At 37.0% G+C, this 25,878-nt stretch overlaps 1 protein-coding gene across 1 annotated transcript in view; it reads right to left on the minus strand.

Moving 5' to 3' along the window:
• The window catches only part of LOC100032469 (ubiquinol-cytochrome-c reductase complex assembly factor 1), a 147,570-nt gene that overhangs the window by 101,814 nt on the left and 19,878 nt on the right, over positions 1-25,878 (minus strand). Inside the window, exons 2-4 of the mRNA XM_056822136.1 lie at positions 12,073-12,177; positions 6,087-6,182; positions 5,010-5,117 (exon numbers count right to left, since the gene is read on the minus strand). Of these exons, the coding sequence (XP_056678114.1) occupies positions 5,010-5,117; positions 6,087-6,182; positions 12,073-12,177 (309 nt within the window). The remainder of the gene's footprint in view (positions 1-5,009; positions 5,118-6,086; positions 6,183-12,072; positions 12,178-25,878) is intronic.

The following is a 25,878-nucleotide window of genomic DNA, read 5'->3' on the forward strand; positions in this document are numbered from 1 at the left end:
AGCTTTCTTTCCTCCCCAACTCCTATTCATGTAGCAGGAGATTCATTATTATTGTTCATGTCCCTCAAACTTCCCAACTTTCTAATTCCATAAATCTATTCAAATCCCATGATCTACTCTTACATGCTATCTCAACGATACCTAAAGATAGCTATACCTTAGATCTCACCATTACCCACAGATGTTCTGCTTTAGCAAAAATTTTTATATTCTTGTCTCACTATAATTTCCTATTAATACTATCACTATACCTATTCCCTTCTAACAGAGATGCACCGCCTGACCCAAGTAAAGCCCTGTCTGCTATGAGAGAATGGCTTTCCCTGCCCTTTTGCTAGTTGGTTCCTGAAATCCTCTGAAATGACTGTAAGCTCTTATATTTGGTCAGACTGGCTGACATATATATATATATATATATATATATATATATATATATATATATATATATATATACACATTTGCTATTTTAATTCCTTCCTTTCTCTGTAGCAGTGACAAAAAATTCCTGTGAGTGCTACGTTCTCAATTTGGTTCAATAAATATTTATTAAGTGGCAACTATGTGCAAGGCACCATGCTATGTTCCAAGGATGAAACAAAAAATTATGTAATTCCTGTCCAGAAGGAGCTTATAATGTAATAGGGGAAAAGATAAGACAACTAAATAAGTAATATGATACAAGACAATGTGATAGGCTTAAAAGACAAATCTAGGCCAATTGCTAGGCACACTACACTCCTGACTCCATATTTAGAAAGTTCTCTCTCTTAAGAGAGAATTCGTGGAACCCAAAACTAATGTAATCTCTTTAAAAGTGTGACAGAATCACCTTCTGGATTCTTAGAAAGAAGAACTTCTACCAATCAGGACATCAATAGAGACACAGGTAGACACTGCCACACCACAAAAGCGTTCCCAGGTCTCATGTTAACGGAAACATTATGAAACAAGCCCACAGAGATACTATAGGCTAAATAAAAAAATTAAGAGGCCAATTTAGGCTAAACCATAGAGAAAGTTTCCATGTATTTTAATAATCTCCAAAACAAAATGTTATCTACCTTTTTTCCCTGGGAAATAGAAATAAGGAAGAACTAAGAGAAGTATGAGACTAAACACAGAAGCCCCCCAACCCTCAAAAAATCTGATAAGCTATTTTTCCCTCTCTATCATGACCTTCTCTCTACTTTTCCTTTATTTTCCTTCCTTCCCCTTATATTAATAATTATTTTTCATTCCTTTATTTTTTCTTCTCATTTCTTTCAAAAGTATCTCATTCATCTATTGTTGCCCTCCCTGTCTGTTATACAACAAAACATTCAAAATTAAACTATTATAATAATAGTCACATTTGGAGAGCCAGGTCTGGAAATAGGGGGTCCTGGGTTCAAATATGACCTCAGACACTTCCTAGTTGTGTCACTCTAGGCAAGTCATTTAACTCCAATTGTATAGCCCTTACTGCTCTTCTACCTTAGAACTCACACTTAGTATCAACTCTAAGACAGAAGGGTTTAGAAATTTAAAAAATCTTCAAATAATTAAATAAATAATGGAATTTTAGCAAAGTGAGGATAGAAGAGTTGTTTTTCCTTTTTTCCAGGAAGAGCCTAATTAGTGAATTTATCATATAAAGTGAAGTTATCATATAAAATAAACAGAGATTCCCAATTTTTGAAGAGCTGAAATTAAGTAAAAAGCAAAATCAACAAAAATCAATCTTTTTTGGTTTATTCAAAAGCATGTCAGCAAATAAGTGCTTCTGAGCATTTGTTATGAATATCTATAATATGTATATATTTATAAAACATTATAAATATATGTGAAATGCACTGAAGGCATAGAAGGTATAGAAATCTGGGTTGACTTTCTAGAACTAATGGCACTTTGGAGGTTTTTCATTTTTAATTAATATTTAATTACATTAATTACTTAATTAAATTAACATTTTGTTTTCACTTATTCATTTCCCACTCTCAAATGAAAGCAAAACAGAATGGCAATAATTCCTGAGCAAAATGATATGGTTGCCCTTTTCCAAATTAAATTCTTGACTCTAAGGCTGAAGGAGTCTTTTCCCAAATTACTTTGTTCTCATGGCCAAAACAAAATCTTGAGTCTTTGTCAATGTTCTAGATTTTCCTCAGGCTTCAAACTACTTTCTTTTTTAAACCCTTATCTCTTTTGTCTTAGAATTGATACAGTTCCAAGGCAGAAGACTTATAAAAGGGCTAGGCAATTGGAGTTAAGTGACTTGCCCAAGGACACAGCTAGAAAATGACTGAGGCCAAATTTGAACCCAGGGCCTCCCATCTTCAGGTCTGGATCTCTATCCGAGCTGCCTTGCTGCTCCTCAAACCATCTTCAATTATATTTCTGTATCAATGAGTCTATTGCTTATCAGCTATAATTTACTCTTTGCTGGCTTATTTGCCATTTGTGACCCAAGAGTAGTTAGTAACTTTACCACTTCAGTAATGAGTGTTAGAAGCAGGGAAACTGAAGATGAGGAAAGAAAGCCAGCTCATTATTGACTATATACAAAGCAACAGAGCAAGGCACAAGGCAAAAACACAATGGCAAGATCTTAGCATTTCCCGCCTTGTCTCAACTTTCTGAACAAGAAAATCATTCACAGTATAAGAACTTTAACTCTTCAATACTTGAACCTTCCCTTCACATTACCATTCTCCCTTCTAACAGCTCTGAGAGTAGAAGTGCTAATTAATAGATATTATCAAATGACAATGTGCAGGACTGGAAAGACATCAGTGGGCAGTTTAAATGAGTTTTAATGAATTTTCCTATAATTTTATAGCATTAATCAAGTTATCCAAACATGACTCTTACAATGTGATTTTAATAAGCAAGAGTCAAACAAGAATTTCAAGTTTGACGATTTCTTTTTTAAAAATGTATTTTTATTCTGAACTAAAATTCCCCAAAAAGGTATTTTCATATACCTAAGTAGAATAGAAAAAGATTTCACATGAAACTCCAGGTCTCTATTATATAAGCTTGCTTTTCTTTATAAGTACCTAATTCAGTCTGTGGCTTTCAAAGCTGTCCTATTTGTCTGTGCTTCTTTCTTCTTTCTGTTGTAAACCTTAAAATTTCTTAGACTTATAAATGTTGGAAATTTCACCATTGGGAAATTTCATACTTGGAAAATTTCTTAGTGATAGTCTATTGGAATGTGAACCCCATTGGCATGGGAGGTTCCTCCTCCTCCCTTCTTAAGATTACTTTAGGACAGAAACCTTTTGCTGAACAATGGAAAGGGCTTTGACCTATGCTTAAGCACAGAACAGGAATTTCTTTGAGTCATGATTGATTTTAGAATTGATACAATAGAGATACTTGGAATGACAGAACCAGGTCTTGGAAAATAAAATTTCCACCCTACTCAGTCCTAACAGGATTTAGGAAGGGCTGCAGCATAGATCAAAATTTAATTATTCCAATCTCTACCCTACTCAGGGTAACAGGATTTAGGAAGGGCTGTAGCAAAAGATCAAGATTTAATTATTTGAGAATATGACCTTCAACAGACATGTGCAAAGCCACAGACCTCTGGGCGGTCCTGGGTTAAGCTAGAGCCACCATTGGCACAGGGAAAATGATGGACAGTGATTGGTAGATGTGAGAACTGAGAGGAGGGAACTTGGATGGTTTCCTTAAAGATAGAGGGGTCTGAGGACTGGGGTGGGTGGTTGGGAGAGTTTTGGCTCTGAGTGGTTGGAGAGGTGCTCTGAGAAGCTTGCTCTGAAGGAAGCTGGAGGTGGAGGCCTCTGAGACTGTTTCTCCATTTTGGTCATGTGAGTAATAGGGACTGATCTCCTTTCTTTGCCCCAGCTATCTAAGGGCTTGGGCCTTTTGGCCCAGCCTAAACAGAAGGGGTATTTAAGCCCTATTCCCTTCTCTCCCCTTTCTCTCTCCCTCTCTCTCTCTCTATCTCTAATTCCTTTCTTCCTCCTGTTTGTAATTAAACTCTATAAAAGGTTGACGGCTGACTTGAGTTTTCATTTAGGAATTACATAGCTGAATTCCTTGGCGACCTTAAATTAATATATATCAGTCTTTTAAAGTGATTTCCTTGTCACACTGTTCACTTCTCAGCTTTTTTTTTTTAAACCCTTACTTTCTGATTTATAATCTATACAGAGTATTGCTTCCAAGGCAGAAGAGTGGTAAAGGCCAGGTAATAGGGAGTGATTTGCCCAGGGTCACATAGCTAGGAAGTATGTGAGGCCAGAACCCAAGTCATCTCATCTCCAGGTCTGACTCTCTACCCACTGAACCACTTATCTGCCTCCTCTTCTTAGCTTTTTAAAAGAAAGATAATTCAATGACCTTTTTTCTTTTTCTTGTTACTCATCCCTACCCTCTCTCACCCCTCCCACTGGAAAAACAAAGCCCTTGTCACAAATATGCACTAGTTATATTTCCTAAGTTGTTTTCTCCCCCACCATCTCTAATCTATAATCAATTCAACAAACATACAGCTGGCAGGTCTATTTGTGCTATGAAATGGGTTCTATTTAATTTTCCTTCTACGTAATTGTGAAAAGTGAAGTGTGTCCAACCAAAAACTTATATAAAATCATCTGGAAAGCATCATTCATGCCACAAATGCACAATAGTGATGCTAGCATTTTGGCTATATTTCCACAAAAGTACGAAATGTATTAAAATCTAACAACTGTTCTAGAACCACAACAGTGGCCTAGAATTTACCCAAATTACTAGGTCCCCAAACCAGAAGTTTTAGAAATGTGTTTTTCTACACATGTACCAGAAAGACATTTTCATGGAAGTCTCTTGATAAGATGTTTCTATCCTATGTCCCCAATCACCCCTATGGTTAAGACCTAACTTACTTAATGTATAAATTGACAGGGCAACAAAGAAATTATGAAAAGCTGGATACAGCAACACCACCTAGAAAGCATTTAAAAAACAAAGAAAGCCAAGGAATAAGATGAAGAGAAAATCTAGAAGAACTTTACCCATCTACTGTATTTCAATGGTCCTGTGAATCCCATGGCTTCTATTATCTTTGTGAGGGCACCAACCTTCTCTTCAATGGGTTTTGGGGAGTCACTGGGAATTAGAAGCTGTTTGAGTAAAGAAAAGGGAAAAAACATTAAGGTCCAGAAAAAAAATGCTTTTGTCCCTCCAAACAAATTCTGCTGGGAGTTTTGACTTTTCAAGCCTAGAAATCTTAAATTCTCATTTCGTTGACATGTAGCACCCAGTTCACCTATCTGAAACATGCAAATATTTGATGAATGTCCTCCTAACAATGTACATTCATCTGCAATATCCATCCTGAGAACAATAACAAACAAGGTTCTTTGGAACTAGATTGAAAAGCTCTATAGAAGAGAGTTCCCCAAAAAGAGATCCTGATCCCAGGTCCCAGTGAACAACTCTAGGAGTGGAAATGTTATATTTACTGACAAAGGAAAACAGAAAGAGAAATAATTTTTAAGGCAGACATAAAGTTTATTCAAAACTACTCAACCAAAGTGAGGAATATAAGGGAAAAGGAAGAGAACAAGCCATGTGCCAGCATTTATGCTGAGCATTTTACAAATATTTCATTTGATCTTCATAACAACCTTGGGAAGTAGATTCTATTACTATCTCCATTTTATGTTGAGGAAACTGAGGCAGAGAATAAGTGACTTGTCCACGGTCATACAGCCACTAAATGTCTGAGGTTAGATTTGGTCTCAAGTCTTCCTAACTTGAGGCCCAGACCTCTATCCACTGTGCCACATAGTTACTTCTCTCACCATCATGCAATTTACTAAAACAACTTTTACACATACAGTAATTAAATTACAAAAATGATAAGAGAATATTCTGAACTCAACAAAATGGTAACATTTGAGAAAAATCTGCAGTCTCTCCAAATAAATATGGATTCTCTAAAAGACAAGTGGTATGCCCAGCCAATAATAAAGAACAAATTCGCCTATTTGTCATACTTTTCCTTTAAAGAGTCTTTCCAATAAATATGACTACGTCATTATTTTGGATTTTAAGGCAGAGAACAATAACATACAAGTGATTCTCACCTGGCTTGTAGTATGGTATGTCCTGTTTGGTTGTGGACCTGTTTCAATGATCTGTTCTGGCCCACCATGCACTTGGGAAAGACTCCTCTGGGGCCACTGGAAGAAAATGATCAAAGAAATTAACAACTCTTCAGTGTTTACTCCTAGTGTTAAAGAGCTTCTGAAAACACTGGGTCATTCCTACATTGGTCAGGACATGGCAGTTCCTGAGGCTGTCCTGCTAACTAACAATAAATTGACAAAATAGAATTTATTAGTCTGTTCTATGTGCCACTCAATATTCTAGGTGCAGGAGATGATAAAGCCAAAAATTAGTCACATGGTACTTTCATTCTAGCTAAGAAAAGAATACACATACCAAGAAGTAGATTATATAAAGCAATTTAGAAGGTTGGAAGAGGCACTAGCAGCCAGGATTTTCAGGAAAGATCTGATGTAGGAAGTGCCTCTTGAGCTGAGCTCTAAAGAAATCAAGGGATTCTAAGAATCATGTATGGGGAAGAAGTGCCTTCCAGGCATAGGAGGCAGCTTGTACAAAAACACAGAGATGGAGATGAAAAGACATGTGTGAGAAGCAGCCAAGGATAAAGTTTAGACATGTAGAGTTTATGATGTCTATGAGATATACAGATGAAATGTCTGATACTCAATTGATGATACGGGACTGGAGATCAGGGTGAGATTTATATTTCTGAGACTTGTCCACCCAGAGATAATTACCAGAAGCAGTAGGAAAACCAGAAGGGGTTCTGGAATTTGAAGACGAGGAAAGGTATTTTGAAAAGGGCTAATCTTTAACAATTGAAAAAAAAATCAGATCAGAATTTCCTCCCTTGGGATCTGAATAGTTCACAGTCCAAGAGGGAATGGGACATTTGGAATGAAAATACTAATTCTTTCTTTAATTCTAACAAGGTGGGGAGAGGAATTTTCAGTTGTAGAGATCATCTATTACTATTCTTCTAAACATGGCTATTAAAAGATTAGTCAAGATTCACCTGGTCTGTCCCAGGGACATCTATGCTTTAATTCATGAGTATCAAGCAGGCTTTGTAAAGGGCAGACTAAACACAGAACACCTCACATTACATCACATACATCAATTTAATGGTCCAGCTAGGGCACAAAGCACTCAAACAGGTTCAAAGACCACAACTAATAGTGGTTCCACCTAGCTTGGGTTTTGGCTGTGTTTTCTTCCATTTGGTTAAATGGTCTCTCTCCCCAAGCATCTCCACTAGTGGCCAATAGATTCTTGCTGTGGCTTTACCTCCCTACTCTATCCTATCATTATTCATGAACTGACATTTCTCTAACACCATATTAAGTATAGCAGATGGTAAGTATAAAATGGACAACACTTAGTTTTTACGTACACATATGTACATTTATTTATTTTTCTGCTAACCTTCTATTACCACCCAATGTTTCTATCTCAACCCTTAAAGGAAAGTATTCATCTTTAAACGTCTTTGATACACCCAAAGTTGGAACCACTGAGCATGTTCACAGAAATGTCATGCAGCTAATACAGAAGACAAGTGAAAGAAAGGAGACACAGAGGCAAAGTAAAACAGGTACAGTTCTTGAGTGTGTCTTGACAATATAAAAGGAAAAGAGGATAGTAAAGAGTTTCATTAACTGAAGCCAAGCCTAAAAATGAGAATGCAGTGCTTCTCTTCATATATTCACCCAAACTCCAAATGTAAAAATAAATTTACTGCTAAATCATATCACAAAAGAGATAATCGATCAACAAGTAATTTCTGAGAGTGTACTATGTACATAACACTATATTAGGACACAAGAGCAATAATAAGAAAACATGAGACAGTCTATGGCCTTAACAAACTATTTAGATGGAGATGAAACTCAAACAAATGAAGCACAATATAGTAGACAATAAGCTCTTTGGGTTCAAGACATTTAATTTTTCATTTCTGTATCCTAGGTACCTTATACATAATACTTAAAAAATGTTTATTAAATATAAAGCTCCTCATGAACCACTATCTGGCTATAATGTTGGTATTTTGTTTGCTTGTTTGTTTTTTAAACTCCTACCTTCTATCTTAGTGTTAATTCTAAGCAGAAAAGTGGTAAGGATTAGGCAATTTGGGTTAAGTGACTTGCCCAAGTTCACTAGCTAGGAAATGTCTGAGACCAAATTTGAACCCAGGCTTATCCAACTCCAGATCTGGTGCACTATACATAGATGCCCCTACAATGTTGGTTTGAATCAAATAAGAAATTTAATAGGGATATTAAAAGGCAGTTCACAGACAAAAAAAAATCAAAGCTATATGTAATCATATAAAAAAATGCTCTAAATCACTACTGATTAGAGAAATGCCAATTAAAACAACTCAGTTTTTACCTCATACCTATCAGAAATTTTGTTGGAGCAGTTGAGGGAAAATAGGTACACTAATGACTAATGGTAGAGTTGTGAACTGGTCCAACCATTCTGGAGAATAATTTGCAACTATGCTCAAATTAAAAAAAAAAAGTACATATATCTGCAATATCACTACTAGGTCTATATGCCAAAGAGTTTAAAGAAAAAAGAAATTGGACCTAGATGTACAAAAAGATTTATAATAGCTCTTTTTGTGACAGCAAAGATATGGGAAATCTGGCTTGCTAATTGTGTTATTACTGCCTAGCCCTTACTGCTCTTGTCTTAGAACTGATACTTAATATCTAAGATAGAAGGTAAAGTTTAAAAAAAATTTTTGAAGGGATGCTCATCATTGGGGAATAGCTGAACAAACTATGGAATATGATTGTGATGAAGTATTATTGTGTTGTAAGAAATTAAGAAGGGGTGATTTCAGAAAAAGCATGACAAGAACCTAAATAAGCTGATTCAAAGTGAAGTATGAAGAACCAGAAGATCACTGTACACAGTGAAAGCAATGTTGTAACAATAATGAATTTGTGAAAGATTTGGCTATTCAGATCAATACAATGTTCTAAGTCAATTCCAAAAGACTCATAAAAAGATACTCTCCACCTTCAGAGAACTGATGAACTGAGTGCAAATTGAAGCATAACTTTCTTGCTTTTTTTTTTTTGCAATATGGCTAATATGGAAATGTTTTACATATATAATTGATATAATTTGGCTTGCTTTCTCAGTAGGTGGGAAGAGGTATGGGGAAGAAGAGAATTTGAAACTCAAAATTAAAAAAGAAAATAATGTTAAAAATAAGTAAATAAGATTTATATTTCAGTTTAAAAAATCAACCTTAAGAGGGAAGCTGGGTGTATCAGTGGATTGAGAGCTAGGCCTGGAGATGGGAGGTCCCAGGTTCAAATCTGGTCTCAGACATTTCCTAGCTATGTGACCCTGGGCAAATCACTTAACCTCCATTACCTAGCCCTTACCACTCTTTCTGCCTTGGAACCAATACACAATATTGATTCTAAGGCAGAAGGTAAGGGTTTAAAGAAAAAATCAACCTTAAAAGTACAATATGAGGGAGACATGGAGAGAGTCACCACTGTGACACAATAAGACAGGTATATTCTACCCTTGTCAGATCTTATCTGTAGCCAACAGGTTCAGTTCTAAGTGACATATATTAGGAAGGACATCAGTAAATTGGAGAATATCCAGAGGAAGGCAAACAAAATTACCAAAGAACATGTCATATGAGGATCAACTGAAGAAATAAACAATGGTTTTCATGGGAAGAGAAGACTTGAGGAGACAAGATAGCTGTCTTCAAGTATCTGAAAGGCTGTCAGATGGAAGACATCTTGTCTCATCTGTCTCCAGGAGGCTGCCTTCAAACGTTCCCAAGTCTCTCCCATCCTTAAAAACCCTCCACTAACTTCTGGTAGCCCCTTAAGTTATTCCTATCTCTCCATTTTCTCAAGCAAACTCCTAGAAAAAACTGTTAACATTAGTTGCCTCCAATTCCTCTGTCATTCATTTGTCACTCCTTTGAAATTTGGCTTCTGACTTCATCACACAACTTCTCTCCAATGTTAGGAATAATTTCTTAATTATCCAATCTAATTTTTTTCCTAGCTTGGCACGCTATTCACTATGCTACCTAGCTGCCCCAAATGTTGATATTTTCAATGAATATAATAATAATAAGGGACTATATTTGATTAGAATTTGATAACTAACAGACAGGCAGTTATCTTATTTCTTCTGTTTTCCCCTCCTCCCTCTATACCTCCCTTCCTCCCCCTTCTTCCCTTCAGTTTCCCTCCCCTTTCCTTCTTCTTCTTCTTTCTAAATCACTCAGGGGTGAGTTTATGATGTTTCAAATTAAATGCTCTTTCTCTTTTTTATCTTAAGTAAGGGGTTTATTTGGGGAAGACAGGAAAGGATAGAGAACAGAGGTAAGCGGGTTAGGGATTTCCCTAATACTATAGTGAGTCTTAGATTGGAGGATGTTGGAATATAGTTCAAGTGAGAGAAATGGTTCATAGGTCCGAAAGTTCAGTCACTATCATCAACAGAGCAAGTCAGAGAGATATCTGGACTTTTGTTCTTCTTTCTTCTGCCTTCAAATCACAAGACTTCCTTCAGCTTGAGTCTCTCAAAATCCAAGAGAGGAAAACCCAGTCTTCTTCCCTCATACAAGCCACACACAGGGTCCAGCCAGAAGTTGGGTGTTTCTCCCAGTAAAATTCCAAATAGAACCCTCATATTTGACTGGCAGGTCATCACTCAGCTACTGCTTCTGCCTTTTTGCATGCTTCCCAATTTCTCTCTTCCACAATATCCTGATTTTTTAAAATTGGACTTGACTGACTTATAGAACTCCTATTGAGTAAACTTCCTCTACCAATGCTGATCAATACCTATTCTGCAATGTATAAATCTTAAGACAGCTGTCTGTGACTGTGAAAGATAAAGCGATTTGCTCAGGGTCATACAGCTGAAATGTCAGAGGCAGGATTTGAACCCAGATCTCACCATCTTTAAAACAAGACATCTCCTACTCAACACTGTTACCACCTTGATTACCATTTTCAATTAAAAAAGAGGGAAAATGTCCCAATTTGTACTTCAACTATAATAAAGACAAAAAAGTATTTGGGAGCAAGAGGCTAAGAAACTAATCACCACCACTTAAACGCCTGCTTTTATTTGCCAGTTTCAAACTGACTTACAATTAATCCCTTCATCATCATTTTTACCCTAATTCACTTTTAAGTCTGCAATACTTCCCTCACTACCACCTTGTAAGGTAAATATTACAAGGATTATTGGCACTTTATTCATGAATGAGTGAGGCAACTAGGTTAAGTGACTGACCTAAGCATCAACAACTAGAAAATGTCAAAAGTCAGTTTTGGAACCTAAGGCCTCTCAACGTCAAGTCCAATATACTTTTTCATTGTTCTGTGCTGTGCAAGTAAACTCTCTGCAAGTGAGGAACTGGGACAGCACAGGAAAATGAAAAACACATTGGCTCTAGAGTCCAAGAACAGGAGTTCAAAACCCACCAGAGACTTACTATCTGTGCAAATTTGGGCTAGGCATCTACCCTCCTTAAGCTTCAGTTTCCTTACCTAGAAAAAAAGGAAGGGGGGGGCTAGGCAATGAGGGTTAAGGCTGTATATTTTAAAGTTTTGTTTTAGCAAGTTCTAAGGTAGAATAAAGTGCTTTTAGGTTTCTTTGCCCTTCTAAAATCTTAGCTACTAAGCAGCTGCAGCAGTGAATAAAGCGGAAGAGTGAACTCTCAACTGAATATCTGGAAGGAATTCCTAATAGTAAAAGTCATCAGACTGTGGCCTGGTCTCCTGAGCTGGGTGATGGAAGGTCCAGTGTATTTATTAACAGCACCACCCAAGACACCACACTATAAGAAAGTCTCAGGCTGGCCAGAATCAGAGAAGTCCAGAAGAGGCCCTATGAGGTATGCCCATCACATGCTTTGGTTGACTAATCTATAAATACATGACATTTGGTCATAAACAGTAAGGTTTTCATACCAAGCTGAACAACAAATCTTACCTGGAAAAAGCCAGAGGATGTCTGGAGCCACCGGCCTTGGGAAAGAAGTAAAGGTGTCAATCGGTTGCATGCTGTTACCCACTGTGTTACACCAAGTTGGCCATTCTAGAAGAAGAGAAAAAGAGTCTTCCAAGATACTATATGATGTAAGAGAAAAAAACCATATTTTGAAAATTCCATCAGACTTAATGCAAACAAATGTCTGCCAGCAAGAGGATCATGGCAAATTGGGGCCAAGAAATTTACTTCCCAACGTTCAACTCTCTGGTAGAACAACTGGCAGAAAGCAAAGGAAGTTCATCAATGAAGAAGGGGAGGAAAAGGAAACAGACCAAAGCAATGAACAATAGTAACTCCTATTTAAATAGAATTTGTTACCAAGTGCTTGAAAAACAAACTTTTTTACATAATCCTATAACACTGTGATGCAGACAGCATAAATATAATAAATAAGAAATGGAAAATGGTCATTTTAATATTTTCTATATATCTGTCTATCTCAAAGTCATTTATCAGAAGTACTTCAAAGGTAATTTATATGGTCAATGTATTATTGCTATCAGCTACAAATGGAACAAAGCTACAGATAACCTACATTTAAAATGAACACCACAGGGGGGGCAGCTGGGTGGCTCAGTGGATTGAGAGTCAGGCCTAGAGATGGGAGGTCCTAGGTTCAAATCTGGCGTCAGACACTTCCTAGCTGTGTGACCCTGGAAAAGTCACTTAACCCCCATTGCCTAGCCCTTACCACTCTTCTGCCTTGGAGCCAATACACAGTATGACTCCAAGATGGAAGGTAAGGGTTTAAAAAAAAAATGAACACCATAACAGAAAATAAATATGGTGAAAGGTAGGGTTAAAGAACACCAAATTCCTTATCTTAAAAATGAAGATACCCAAGAAGTGATATGACTTCCCCAGAAATAATGGCAGAGCCAATAACATAACCCAAAGTCCTGGTTCATATGAGAAAACATGGACAAGAGGGAAAGAATGTGAAAGATTACAGACAGAACTATTACCAAAAAGTAACTGGAAAGATATCAATTACCAATCCATAAGCCTGGTTTTTTACTACTTAAATTTAGATAAATTTTTGATTTATAATTGAACTATGATAAGAGAAGAGAATGAGGCAATCTATCTTTTAGCATCTTTGTATTTTATACAAACAGATTTGGAGAGGCTAATAATAATTCAGTGATGTCCACATTAATATAAAGAATGTAAGTCATAATGAGAGTCTGGCTCAATAAAAATGTGGTTTGTGTTCTGGGGCAATGTCATCATTCACAATGAAAAAAAGGATTATGGTACCTTGTATTTTGATAAATGTAAAGATTTAAGCTTCTGAAAAAAGAATTTACTATTTGGTAAAAACTATTGGGGAAAGATATAGAAATCAATCTGGCAAAAACTAAGTATAGACCAATATCTTACACCATTTCCCAAGATAAGGTCAAAATGGATATATAACCTGGACATAAAGGGGGCTAGCATAAGTAAATTAGAACAAGGAACAAATGATTTATCAGATTTATGAATAGAAGAATTATAAACAAATAAGAGATAGCCATCATGAGATGTAAAATGGACAATTTTGATAACAGTAAATAATAAGGGTTTGTACAAATAAAACCAATGTAACCAAGATCAGAAAGAAAGAAGAAAATTGGGGGAAAAAATTTATAGACAATTTCTTGGCTAAAGGACTCATATCTCAAATACATTAGAGAACACAGTTAAAGTCAAAAAAAGAGGGGAAAACCTACAAAAAATATTTATAGCAAATCTTTTTGTGGTATTAAAGAATTCATGAACTGGAGAAGAATGGGTGAACAAGTTGTGGTATGTAAATTTGACAGAATGCTATTGTGCTGTAAGAAGTGTCAGAGGGGATAATTTCAAAAAGATCTGGGAAGGCATAATAAATAATAAACATATAAAAAATAAATAAGCAGAAACAAGAGAATTTGTACAATAATAATATAAAAATGATAAACTCTAAAAGACTTAGTATAACTCATATCAACACAACTCCAAAGAACTCATGATAAAACATGCTATGCACCTCCAAATAAAGGACTGCCGGATTCAAAGGTACAAACTGAAGCACTTCTCTTCTGTTTCCTTCTTTCTCCTTTTTTTTTTTAAGAACCCTTACCTTCCACCTTAGAATCAATACTACATATTGGTTCTAAGGCAGAACAGTGGTAAGGGCTAGGCAATGAGGGTTAAGTGACTTGCCCAGGGACACACAGCTAGGAAGTGTCTGAGATCACATTGGAACCCAGGACCTCCAGTCTCTAGGCCTGGTTCTCAATCCACTGAGCTACCCAGTTGCCCCCTCTTTCTTCCTTTTTTGATGCAGCTAATATGGGAATTTGTTTTGCATAACTATACTTAATTGTGGATTTTGTTTTTCTTTCCTTCTGAATGGGGGGGTGGTGGGAAGAATTCAAAACGGGAAATAAGATCAAACTGAAATTAAAAAGAAAAAGAAAAGCAAGATTCATTCTGCAGACTCTTTAAGGCTCCAAAGCTTCTCAAATGGTCACCATCTCTTACAGAAATAAAGGCATAGCTCTGAGATCAATGGCTTCTGCTTAATTTTGTATATATAAAATTCTAAATTGCCCCAACTGTATTTTGTTTTCCTCAAAAAGTACATTGTGATCATAACTGAAGAACCATAATATGCTATTTCTATCTTTTCATTTATTATTTTTTCCCCTTCATCACTGTAGTATTAAAGTTTAACTGTAACACATAAAAGGGGAGTTGAATATTGAGGATTTTTTAAAAATCCTTACCTTTCACTAAGTATTATTTTCAAGACCAAAGAGTGATAAGAGCTAAGCAACAGGGATTAACTGACTTGCCCAGTCACACAGCTAGGAAGTAACTGAAGTCAAATTTGAATGCATTTCTAGGCTTAGCTCTCAATCTACTGAGCCATCTAGCTACCCCTTCAGTCTTCATTTTGATTTTTTTTTCATTACTTCCCATCAATCTTTTAAATCATCTTTTGGTTTTAACTTTATTTCCTCCTATTATCACTTAAACCTACAAATTCTTTTATTTGCTCTTATTTCTCACAAGAGCTAGTTTTCTTAACTTCTTTAAGCCATCAAAGAATATCTCTCTGAATCTTATGATGTATCTTTTTTCATCTAAGGCACATCAGTTATTTTAGCTATTTCAGTTCCTCAATGATTTTTCATGGTACTGGCATAGATCTTCATTCAATATTTTATTCTGGTATATTTTTGTCCACATATCTTCATTTTTGGTGTTTCTACTATTTTTTTCTATAAAATCCTTATAAGCATGATTTAAGCATGAATAAAAAATATCCTTGATAAAAACACAAGAACAAGGAGGTTTTCGGAGACTGTGTCTTCTACAAAAGATCACTTATCCACAGTCACACAATTTACTGAAAAGCATAAAGAATATAAAAACATTCTGTGCTTATCATTTTAAAATGATAAAAACCACTGCATTCAGTTGGCGCAAACAGGCTTAAAGTTTTTCATCTCCAACAAGGTATCATCCATGCATGTTAAAATCAGAGGAAATTCTTTGGTAGAGGCACCCACAGATTTCATAGAGTTTATTCAATTAATTTCTGGAATATTAACATCAAACAAGAATAACTTCAGCAGAGTTGAAGGATAAAGTAAATCTACATAAGTCTTCAGCATTTCGGTATATCTCTAGCTGGAAAAGATAGAAAGTCAACAAACATTTATTATCTGTTCCCTTGTGCCAGGTACTATGATGCTATGGAATGGGAATGCAAAAATTAGAGAGAAAAAAAAGTCCCTGTAATGTCCATCAATTATAGAATGGCTGAAAGAATGATGAAAGAAATGGTTTCAGAAAAACCTGGGAAGATGTAGAGTGAAATGAATAGAACCAGGAGAATAATTTATGCAATAACAACAATATTGTAGAAGATAAGGAATTTTGAAATATATGGCAACTCTAATCAAGACAATGACCAACCACAACTGTAAGAACTTGTGATGAAACATGCCATCTACTTCTGATAGAAAGCTGATGGACTCAAGAATACAAATTGAAGCATCTTCTTTTCTTTTTAACTTATTTTGGGCATAGCTAATGTGGGAATTTGTTTTTTTGTTTTGTTTTGTTGTTGTTTTTTAAACCCTTACCTTCCACCTTAGAATCAATACTACGTATTGGTTCCAAGGCAGAAGAGAGGTAAGAGCAAGGCAATAAGTGACTTACCCAGGGTCACACAGCAAGGAAGTGTCTGAGGATAGATTTGAACCTAGGACCTCCCATCTCTAGGCCTGGCTTTCAAACCACTGAGACATCCAGCTGACTCCTGGGAATTTGTTTTGAATGATATCATTATTTGCAATGGATTTTGTTTTTGCCTTCTCAAAGGGTAGGGGAGAGAAAAGTAGGAAGGAGATGATTTGAAACTGAAATTAAGACTGAATTTTTTCTCAAATTCAGTTCAGTCAACAGGACCATGGCATGCAAACAACTATGTACAAACAGGATACAGAATAATAACTAGGGTTTTATATATGGCACCTACTATATACATATATGCTGGGTGCCATAAATATATATATATATATATATATATATATATACATATATATATATATAGTGCCTACTATATATCATAGTGCCAGGCACTATACTAAATGCTTAGCAAATAATAGCTCATTTAATCTTCACAACATCTTTGGGAATTAGATGTTATTATTATCCCCACCTTGAAGAGTTTGAGACCAAATCTGAACTCAAGACTTCCTGACTCCAGGCTCAGCTCTCTATTCAATATATCTATGATGGTGAACCTCTGGCACATATACCAGAGAGGGCACTCAGAGCCCTCTCTGTGGGCATACATGCTGTCATCCCAGCACAGAGTTCATTACTAGAAAACTAGAGGGATGCTGCTCCTCTCCCCATCTCCACGCACACCTGAGGACATTTCTCACATCACCCGCCCCTCTAAAAGGTTTACCATCTCTGCACTACACCAACTAATGGAAATAATCAACTGAGGAAAGGTGCTACCACTGAGAGGGCCTCGGATAGGCTTCCTGTAAAAGGTAGCATGTTACCTGGGTCAATGAAGGAAGTAAGGGAATCCAGGAAACAGAGAAAATGAAGAAAATTCTAGAAATTGGGGACAGCCAGTAAAAACACACAGTTAGGAGATGAAGCATCTTGTGCAAATAACAGCAAGGAAGCCAGGGTAACTTATCACAGAGTATTTGGTGGGTGGGGAGAAAAAGGTATAAGACTATCAGAAAGGGGACAGTTTGGTAGCTCAGTGGATAGAAAGTCAGGTCTGAAGTAGGGAGGACCTGGTGTGGATGAGAGAATTACAGACTGCATTGCAAGGACTTGGTTTGCAGGAAAACATCATGCAGGAAGAGAATGGAATTCTGCTGTCAATGGGGAATGGGCTACAACCTCTAGCCAAGAAAAGGAGATCAGCAGTTGGGAAGAGGGTTCTTCTCTCTTTTGAACCTGAGAGAAGAGCATCTTGCTGAGCTCAACCTGTTGATAGATCCCTCATCTATCTGAAGAAAATCAGATTAGCCATCCTTCTTCAGTAGTGGATAGAGATTTTTTCCCTTTGGGGAAAAGACTATCCACCCAAGATTTTCAATTGATCTCTTCAATAACTGTTCATCCCTCTATATCAGGAAAATACAACAGCCTGACTCCGCAATCTCACTAGGGACTCAGTTCCCCAGACCTGAGTCCTCAACCTCTATGGGGAATTTAGGTTAAAATAGAAATTAGGGATTTCCTAATTTTCCTTCTACCCTAAACCTACCATTCCTAAATACCAAAAAGAATAAATAGATTTTATTAATCCAGAAGAAACGGAACATCTTATGCATCTAATGTACTAAGGGGATCAGGATAATTTCTATCAAGGGAAGAAACAGAAACAAAAGACTGAAGGGGATTTCCTCCTTACCTTACAGCTCTGGACCTGCATCAAATCTCTCACCTTCCCTTGTGCATTTCTTTTTATCTGTCCCCTCTTTCTCTTAGACCTTTCAAGCTTTGCTCTTAGACCTTTCAAGCTTTGGTTCCTGACGAACCCCCCCCCTTCGCTAGTACAGTTTGGCACCCCAGTTTAAAAAGAATCCTTTTATTTAACTGCAAGGGGGTGACAGAACCCCTGAGCAGGGTAACCATCTTGGGGACAACTTTGGGGTACAAGTTGAAGTTTATAGATCTTGACAATATGTGGCAGATTCTGTTTTGGGCAATAGTGTTTTTGGCTTTAGGAATATATTAGACACATTGTCTAATATACAATACCTTTACAATAGTGGTTATGGACAATTGAAATGATAACAAATACAACATCATTTATAAACATCACTCCATTTAATAGTTCATTTCTGTGGCAGTCAGTGACCCAAGTTTATGTACTTCTGATGGCAGCTATCCAGACCCTGACATATGTTAAGATTGTTTTGAGAATGATTTTACCCAAGAAACAGGCTCAAGTTTTACTAATTGATAATAGATTAGAAGATTTATTTAAACAAATACCTATTCTAACTGAAATCTGTAATGATTACTTGTCTAAGAAGAACAAGGATAAGGGGAGTGATGGGGGGACTGGAGAGACAAAGAATGAAGATTTGACTGACAAAGACAAGATGGACAGACAAGGCTAAAGACATAACACCTGAGGTTGCTGGAGTTGGTAATAATACTAAGTCAGTCAGCAAGCTGGATAACACCTTAACACCTGAAGTCACAGGGGCACAAAATTATGCCTCTTTGTGATGTGGCTAGGCTAGGCTAACTGATGGTTCTGGGGTCCTCCATACAAAAATTCACAAGTCTTTTACAACTCAGGACTTAGAATCTCTGAAAAAGAGATTTCCAAAATTCATATCAGAGTCCCACAAATGTGTAAAAGAGCTAAAGTCCACATCAAAATCTACAAGCCTAGACTTCCGGGTAAACATGGTGGCAATCTAGACGCAAATTGCTTCCTCTCCCCAGAAATGAACGAAATAGACTACCTCAAAAGAGCATAAAAATCATCTTTAGATGATCAGAGGGACTCTCCAACAGCCCACAGCAACGAAGGTACATGGGGTTTGAACACTTACACACTATAAGAGGGAGAGAAATCTCACTGCCAAGCGTGAGCTAAGCTGAGCTGCCCTCCCCCACCCCGGAGTAGGGACCAGCGCACTCACCGGAGACAGCGAGTGAGTGAGGAACATCTCTGCAGTGAGTAGGGAGCACTCCAGGGTCCTTGGGATCTAAAGAAGACTCCCAGAGAACTACCCCTCAAAGTGGTTTCACTGGAGAGCATGCAGACCGGGGACTCCTGCAAACCACAATCACCACGGAAGCTCTAGATATGGCCTGAGGCAAAATCTCCTCCGCTCCTTGCTGTAGTGGGGGGGGGGGGACCCCAGGGTCCCTGGGAACTGACAAGGACTACCAAGGAACTACGTAGAGCAGTTTTACAGGGGAAGCCTGCACGCCGAACCGGAGAGAAGAGACAGACTGCGTGGGTGGGCGCACTAATAAACTTCAGCTGCTGGGAAGAATCAGCCTGAGGCAAAAACATCAAAATCCGCCCATTTCACTCAGATTTCTGACTGAAAAGGAAAGGGAAAACCACCAAGATGGCTCAGAGTGCCTAAGATCAACCCTCCAAGAAGAAAGGGAAAAAAGTGACTATTGAAAACTTTTATGGAGGTAAAGCACAGGCTACAGATGGAAAAGAGGATGAAATGCAAACAAAATCAAAACATGCCCCAAAAAATGGAAACTATCCACAAGCTCTGGAAGAACTCAAAATGGAGGTTATCCAAAAGATGGAAACCTTCTGGCTAGAAAAATGGGAACAAATTCAGAAAGAGGTCTACAGCCTGACAGACAAAATCTCACAATTGGAGAAAGAGCTGGAAGCCTCTAACAGAAGGGGCAGACCAAACTGAAAAGCAAAACCAGTCCTTAAAGACCAGAATTAAGCAACTGGAAAACAGTGATCTTGCAAAACAGCAAGAATTAATAAAGCAAAGTAAAATAATTAATGAAATAGAAGAAAACATAAAATATCTCACTGACAAGGTGACAGACCAGGAAAACAGAAGAAAGAGAGACAACTTGAGAATCATTGGTCTACCTGAAAAACCAGAGATTAATAAAAATCTCGATGCCATACTACAAGAAATCATTGAAGAAAATTGCCCAGATGTTCTCAAACAAGGGGGCAAAATAGAAATCGAAAGAGTTCATAGAACACACTCTATACTAAATCCCCAAAAGACAACTCCCAGGAATGTAATTGCCAAATTCAAGAGCTTCCAAACTAAGGAGGAAATATTACAAGAAGCTAGGAAGAGAAACTTCAGATACAGAGGCGCATCAATAAGGATCACACATGACCTAGCAGCGAGCACACTAAGAGACCATAAAGCCTGGAACACAATATACAGAAAAGCAAGAGAACTGGGTCTTCAACCACGAATCAGCTACCCATCAAAACTGACTATATACTTCCAGGGGAAAGTATGGGCATTCCACAAAATAGAAGATTTCCAAATATTCATAAAGAAAAGACCAGAACTCGGTGGAAAGTTTGACATCCAAACACAAAGAACAAGAGAAACATGAAAAGGTAAATATGTAAGAAAGGGGAAAGGAGAAAAGTGCTTTATTTTTTTCTTTTATTCAAACCCTCTTCTATAAGGGCCACAATTAGATCAAATTATATATACTAACATATGGGGGAAATGTTATGTGCAATTTTCAAAAATTGTATGCATTAATAGAGTAATCAGAAGAATCACTCATAGGGAAAGATTGGGGCATTAACATGATTTGGAGGGGAGGGAGAAAAAAAGAAAGAAACAGGAAAGGGGGAATCAATGAAAGTACTAAGATATATTTGAAGAAATAGAAATAAATTAAATAGAACAATCTTTGTCACACAAAGATATACACGGGAAGGGGAGAGGAAGAATTCTCTTATAAGAAGGAGAGGAAAAGAGTACTAACTGGTAATACCAAAACCTTACTCTCAGTGAAACCAACTCTGAGAGGGAAGAGCATCTAGATCCAGTGGGATCTTGAATTCTATCTTATCCAACAGGGAAAGGGAGAAGGGAAAATCAAGGGAGGTAGGGAGGGAAAGGGAACACAAAAAGGGAGAGGAGAGGGGGAGGGGGAGGGAACAAAAAGGGAGGGGCTAGAAAGGGAAGCATAACAAGGGAGGGGATTAGGGGGTCTGCTTTAAAATAAACCACGGGTTTAAAAGGTAATAGCAAAAGAAGAAAGGTCAGAATTATGGGAGGATATCAAAATGCTGGGGAACTCACAAATGACAATCATAACATTGAACGTGAATGGGATGAACTAACCCATAAAATGTAGACGAATAACAGAGTGGATTAGAATCCAAAATCCTACCATATGTTGTCTTCAAGAAACACACATGAGGCGGGTAGAAACCCACAAGGTCAGAATTAAAGGTTGGATTAAGACCTATTGGGCCTCAACTGACAGAAAGAAGACAGGAGTAGCAATCATGATATCTGACAAAGCCAAAGCAAAAATAGACCTGATTAAAAGGGATAGGGAAGGTAAATACATCCTGATAAAAGGGAGTATAGACAACGAGGAAATATCACTAATCAACATGTATGCACCAAATGGTATAGCACCCAAATTTCTAATGGAGAAACTAGGAGAACTAAAGGAGGAAATAGATAATAAAACTATACTAGTGGGAGATCTGAACCAACCACTATCAAATTTAGATAAATCAAATAAATAAATAAGAGGTAAAAGAGGTGAATGAAATCTTAGAAAAATTAGAGTTGTAGATATATGGAGAAAAATAAATAGGGATAAAAAGGAATACACCTTCTTTTCAGCAGCACATGGCACATTCACAAAGACTGACCATATACTAGGTCATAAAAACATGGCATACAAATGTAGGAAAGCAGAAATAATTAATGCAACCTTTTCAGATCATAAGGCAATAAAAATAATGATCAGTAAGGGTACGTGGAGAGCAAAATCAAAAATCAATTGGAAATTAAATAATATGATACTCCAAAATCAGCTAGAGAACAAATCATAGAAACAATTAATAATTTCATTGAAGAAAATGACAATGGTGAGACATCTTTTCAAACCTTATAGGATGCAGCCAAAGCAGTACTCAGAGGAAAATTCATATCCCTGAGTGCATATATTAACAAATTAGGGAGGGCAGAGATCAATGAATTGGACATGCAAATCAAAAAACTTGAAGGCTAACATAAAAACCCCTAGAAGAAAACCAAATTAGAAATCCTAAAAATTAAAGGAGAAATTAATAAAATTGAAAGTGATAGAATTATTGAATTAATAAATAAGACAAGAAGCTGGTACTTTGAAAAAACAAACAAAATAGACAAAGTACTGGTCAACCTAATTTTAAAAAGGAGGGAAGAAAAGCAAATTAACAGTATCACAGATGAAATGGGAGACCTTAGCTCCAAAGAAGAGGAAATTAAAGCAATCATTAAAAACTACTTTGCCCAATTATATGGCAATAAATATGCCAATCTAGGCAATATGGATGAATATTTACAAAAATATAAATTGCCTAGACTAACTGAAGAAGAAATGGAATTCTTAAATAATCCCATATCAGAAAAAGAAATCCAACAGGCCATCAAAGAACTCCCTAAGAAAAAATCCCCAGGGCCTGATGGATTCACTAGTGAATTCTATCAAAAATTCAAAGAACAGATAAGCCCAATACTATACAAAATATTTGACATAATAAACAAAGAGGGAGTGCTACCAAACTCCTTTTATGACACAAATATGGTACTGATTCCAAAGCCAGGTAGATCAAAAATGAAGAAAGAAAACTATAGACCAATCTCCCTAATGAACATAGATGCAAAAATCTTAAACAGGATACTAGCAAAAAGACTTCAGCAAATGGTCAGGAGGGTCATTCATTACGATCAAATAGGATTCATACCAGGAATGCAGGGCTGGTTCAATATTAGGAAAACCAGCCACATAATTGACCATATAAACAAGCAAACCAACAAAAATCACATGATTATTTCAATAGACGCAGAAAAAGCCTTTGATAAAATACAACACCCATTCCTATTAAAAACACTAGAAAGTATAGTAATAGAAGGGTCTTTCCTAAAAATAATAAACAGTATATATCTAAAACCATCAGCAAACATCATCTACAAGGGGGATAAACTCGATGCATTCCCAATAAGATCAGGAGTGAAACAAGGATGCCCATTATAATCTTTATTATTTAACATTGTACTAGAAACACTAGCAGTAGCAATTAGAGAAGAAAAAGAAATTGAAGGCATTAAAATAGGCAATGAGGAGACCAAGTTATCACTATTTGTGGATGATATGATGGTCTACTTAAAGAATCCTAGAGAATCAACAAAAAAGCTAATCGAAATAATCAAAAACTTTAGCAAAATTGCAGGATACATAATAAACCCGCATAAGTCATCAGAATTCCTATATATTTCCAACACATCTCAGCAGCAAGAATTAGAAAGAGAAATCCCATTCAAAATCACCTTAGACAAAATTAAATACTTGGGAATCTACCTCCCTAGACAAACACAAGAACTATATGAACACAACTACAAAACACTCTCCACACAATTAAAATTACACTTGAGCAATTGGAAAAACATTAACTGCTCATGGGTAGGACGAGCCAATACAATAAAAATGAACATCCTACCCAAACTGATCTATTTAGTGCCATACCCATTGAACTTCCAAAAAATGTTTTTACTGAATTAGAAAAAAAACATAACAAAGTTCATTTGGAAAGACAAAGAATCAAGGATATCCAGGGAAATAATGAAAAAAAAAAACAAAGGAAGGTGGCCTTGCAGTCCCAGATCTCAAACTATACTATAAAGGAGTGGTCATCAAAACAATTTGGTACTGGCTAAGAGACAGAAAAGAGGATCAGTGGAATAGACTTGGGGTAAGTGACCTCAGCAAGACAGTCTATGACAAACCCAAAGACCCCAGCTTTTGGGACAAAAATCCACTATTTGACAAAAACTGCTAGGAACTGGAAGACAGTGAGGGAGAGATTAGGTCTGGATCAACACCTCACACCCTACACCAAGATAAACTCAGAATGGGTGAATGACCTGAACATAAAGAAGGAAACTATAAGTAAATTAGTTGAACACAGAATAGTATACATGCCAGACCTTTGGGAAGGGAAAGACTTTAAAATCAAGCAAGACATAGGAAGAGTCACAAAATGTAAAATAAATAATTTTGATTACATGAAATTAAAAAGGTTTTGTACAAACAAAACCAATTCAACCAAAATTAGAACGGAAGCAACAAATTGGGAAACAACTTGATAACAAAAACCTCAGACAAAGGCCTAATTACTCAAATTTATAAAGAGCTAAAGCAATTGTACAAACAAAGCCATTCTCCAATTGATAAATGGGCAAGGGGCATGAATAGGCAGTTTTCAGCCAAAGAAATCAATACTATTAATAAGGACATGAAAAAGTATTCTAAATCCCTGATAATCAGAGAGATGCAAATCAAAACAACTCTGAGGTATCACCTCACACCTAGCAGATTGGCTAACATGACAGTGAAGGAAAGTGATGAATGCTGGAAGGAATGTGGCAAAGTTGGGACATTAATTCATTGCTAGTGGAGTTGTGAATTGATCCAACCATTCCAGAGGGCAATTTGGAACTATGCCCAAAGGTGATAAAAGACTGTCTGCCCTTTGATCCAGCCATAGCACTACTGGGTTTGTACCCCAAAGAGATAATAAGGAAAAAGATTTGTACAAGAATATTCATAGCTGTGCTCTTTGTGGTGGCAAAAAACTGGAAAATGAGGGGATGCCCTTCAATTGGGGAATGGCTGAACAAATTATGGTATATGTTGGTGATGGAATACTATTGTGCTCAAAGGAATAATAAAGTGGAGGAATTCCATGGAGCCTGGAACGACCTCCAGGAAGTGATGCTAAGTGAGGAGCATAACCAAGAAAACATTGTACACAGAGACTGATACACTGTGGTACAATTGAACGTAATGGACTCCTCCATTAGTCTCAATGCAATATCCCTGAACAACCTGCAGGGACCAAGGAGAAAAAAACACTACCCACAAGCAGAGGACAAACGGTGGGAATAAAAACACCGAGGAAGGACAACAGCTTGACTATAGGGGTGGAGGAGATATGATCAAGGAGAGACTCGGAACAAACACCCTACTACGGAAACCAATAGCAGGGAAATGGGCTTGGATTGAGGACACATGTGACACCCAGAGGAATCATGCATCACCAATGGGAGGGGTGGAGGAAGGGGAGAGGAAAAAAAAAAGGTGTTCTTTGTTTCTAATGAATAACATTTGAAAATGACCAAATAAAATAATGTTTAAAAAAAAATCTACAAGCCTGATTTTGAGGATGTTGAATTGATTATTGGAGAAGTTTTTAATCCACATCAGGGGTCCCCAAACTGTGGCCCCCTGAGGCCATTTATCCAGCCCCCACCACACGTCTGGAAGGGGCACCTCTTTCATTGGTGGTGCATCCATATCCTGTGCTCCTGGAGTACTGTATGTGGCGATGCATGTTTTTATTATTATTATTATAGGGGCCATTATGTTGTGCACCTGGCGGAGTATGGGGGTCATTGTATTGTGTATTAATGTGGGGAGAGACTTTTGGGCAAAGGGAGGTTATAGGGGCCA

This window comes from Monodelphis domestica, chromosome 1, assembly GCF_027887165.1.
Source record: "Monodelphis domestica isolate mMonDom1 chromosome 1, mMonDom1.pri, whole genome shotgun sequence".
NCBI lineage: Eukaryota > Metazoa > Chordata > Mammalia > Didelphimorphia > Didelphidae > Monodelphis > Monodelphis domestica.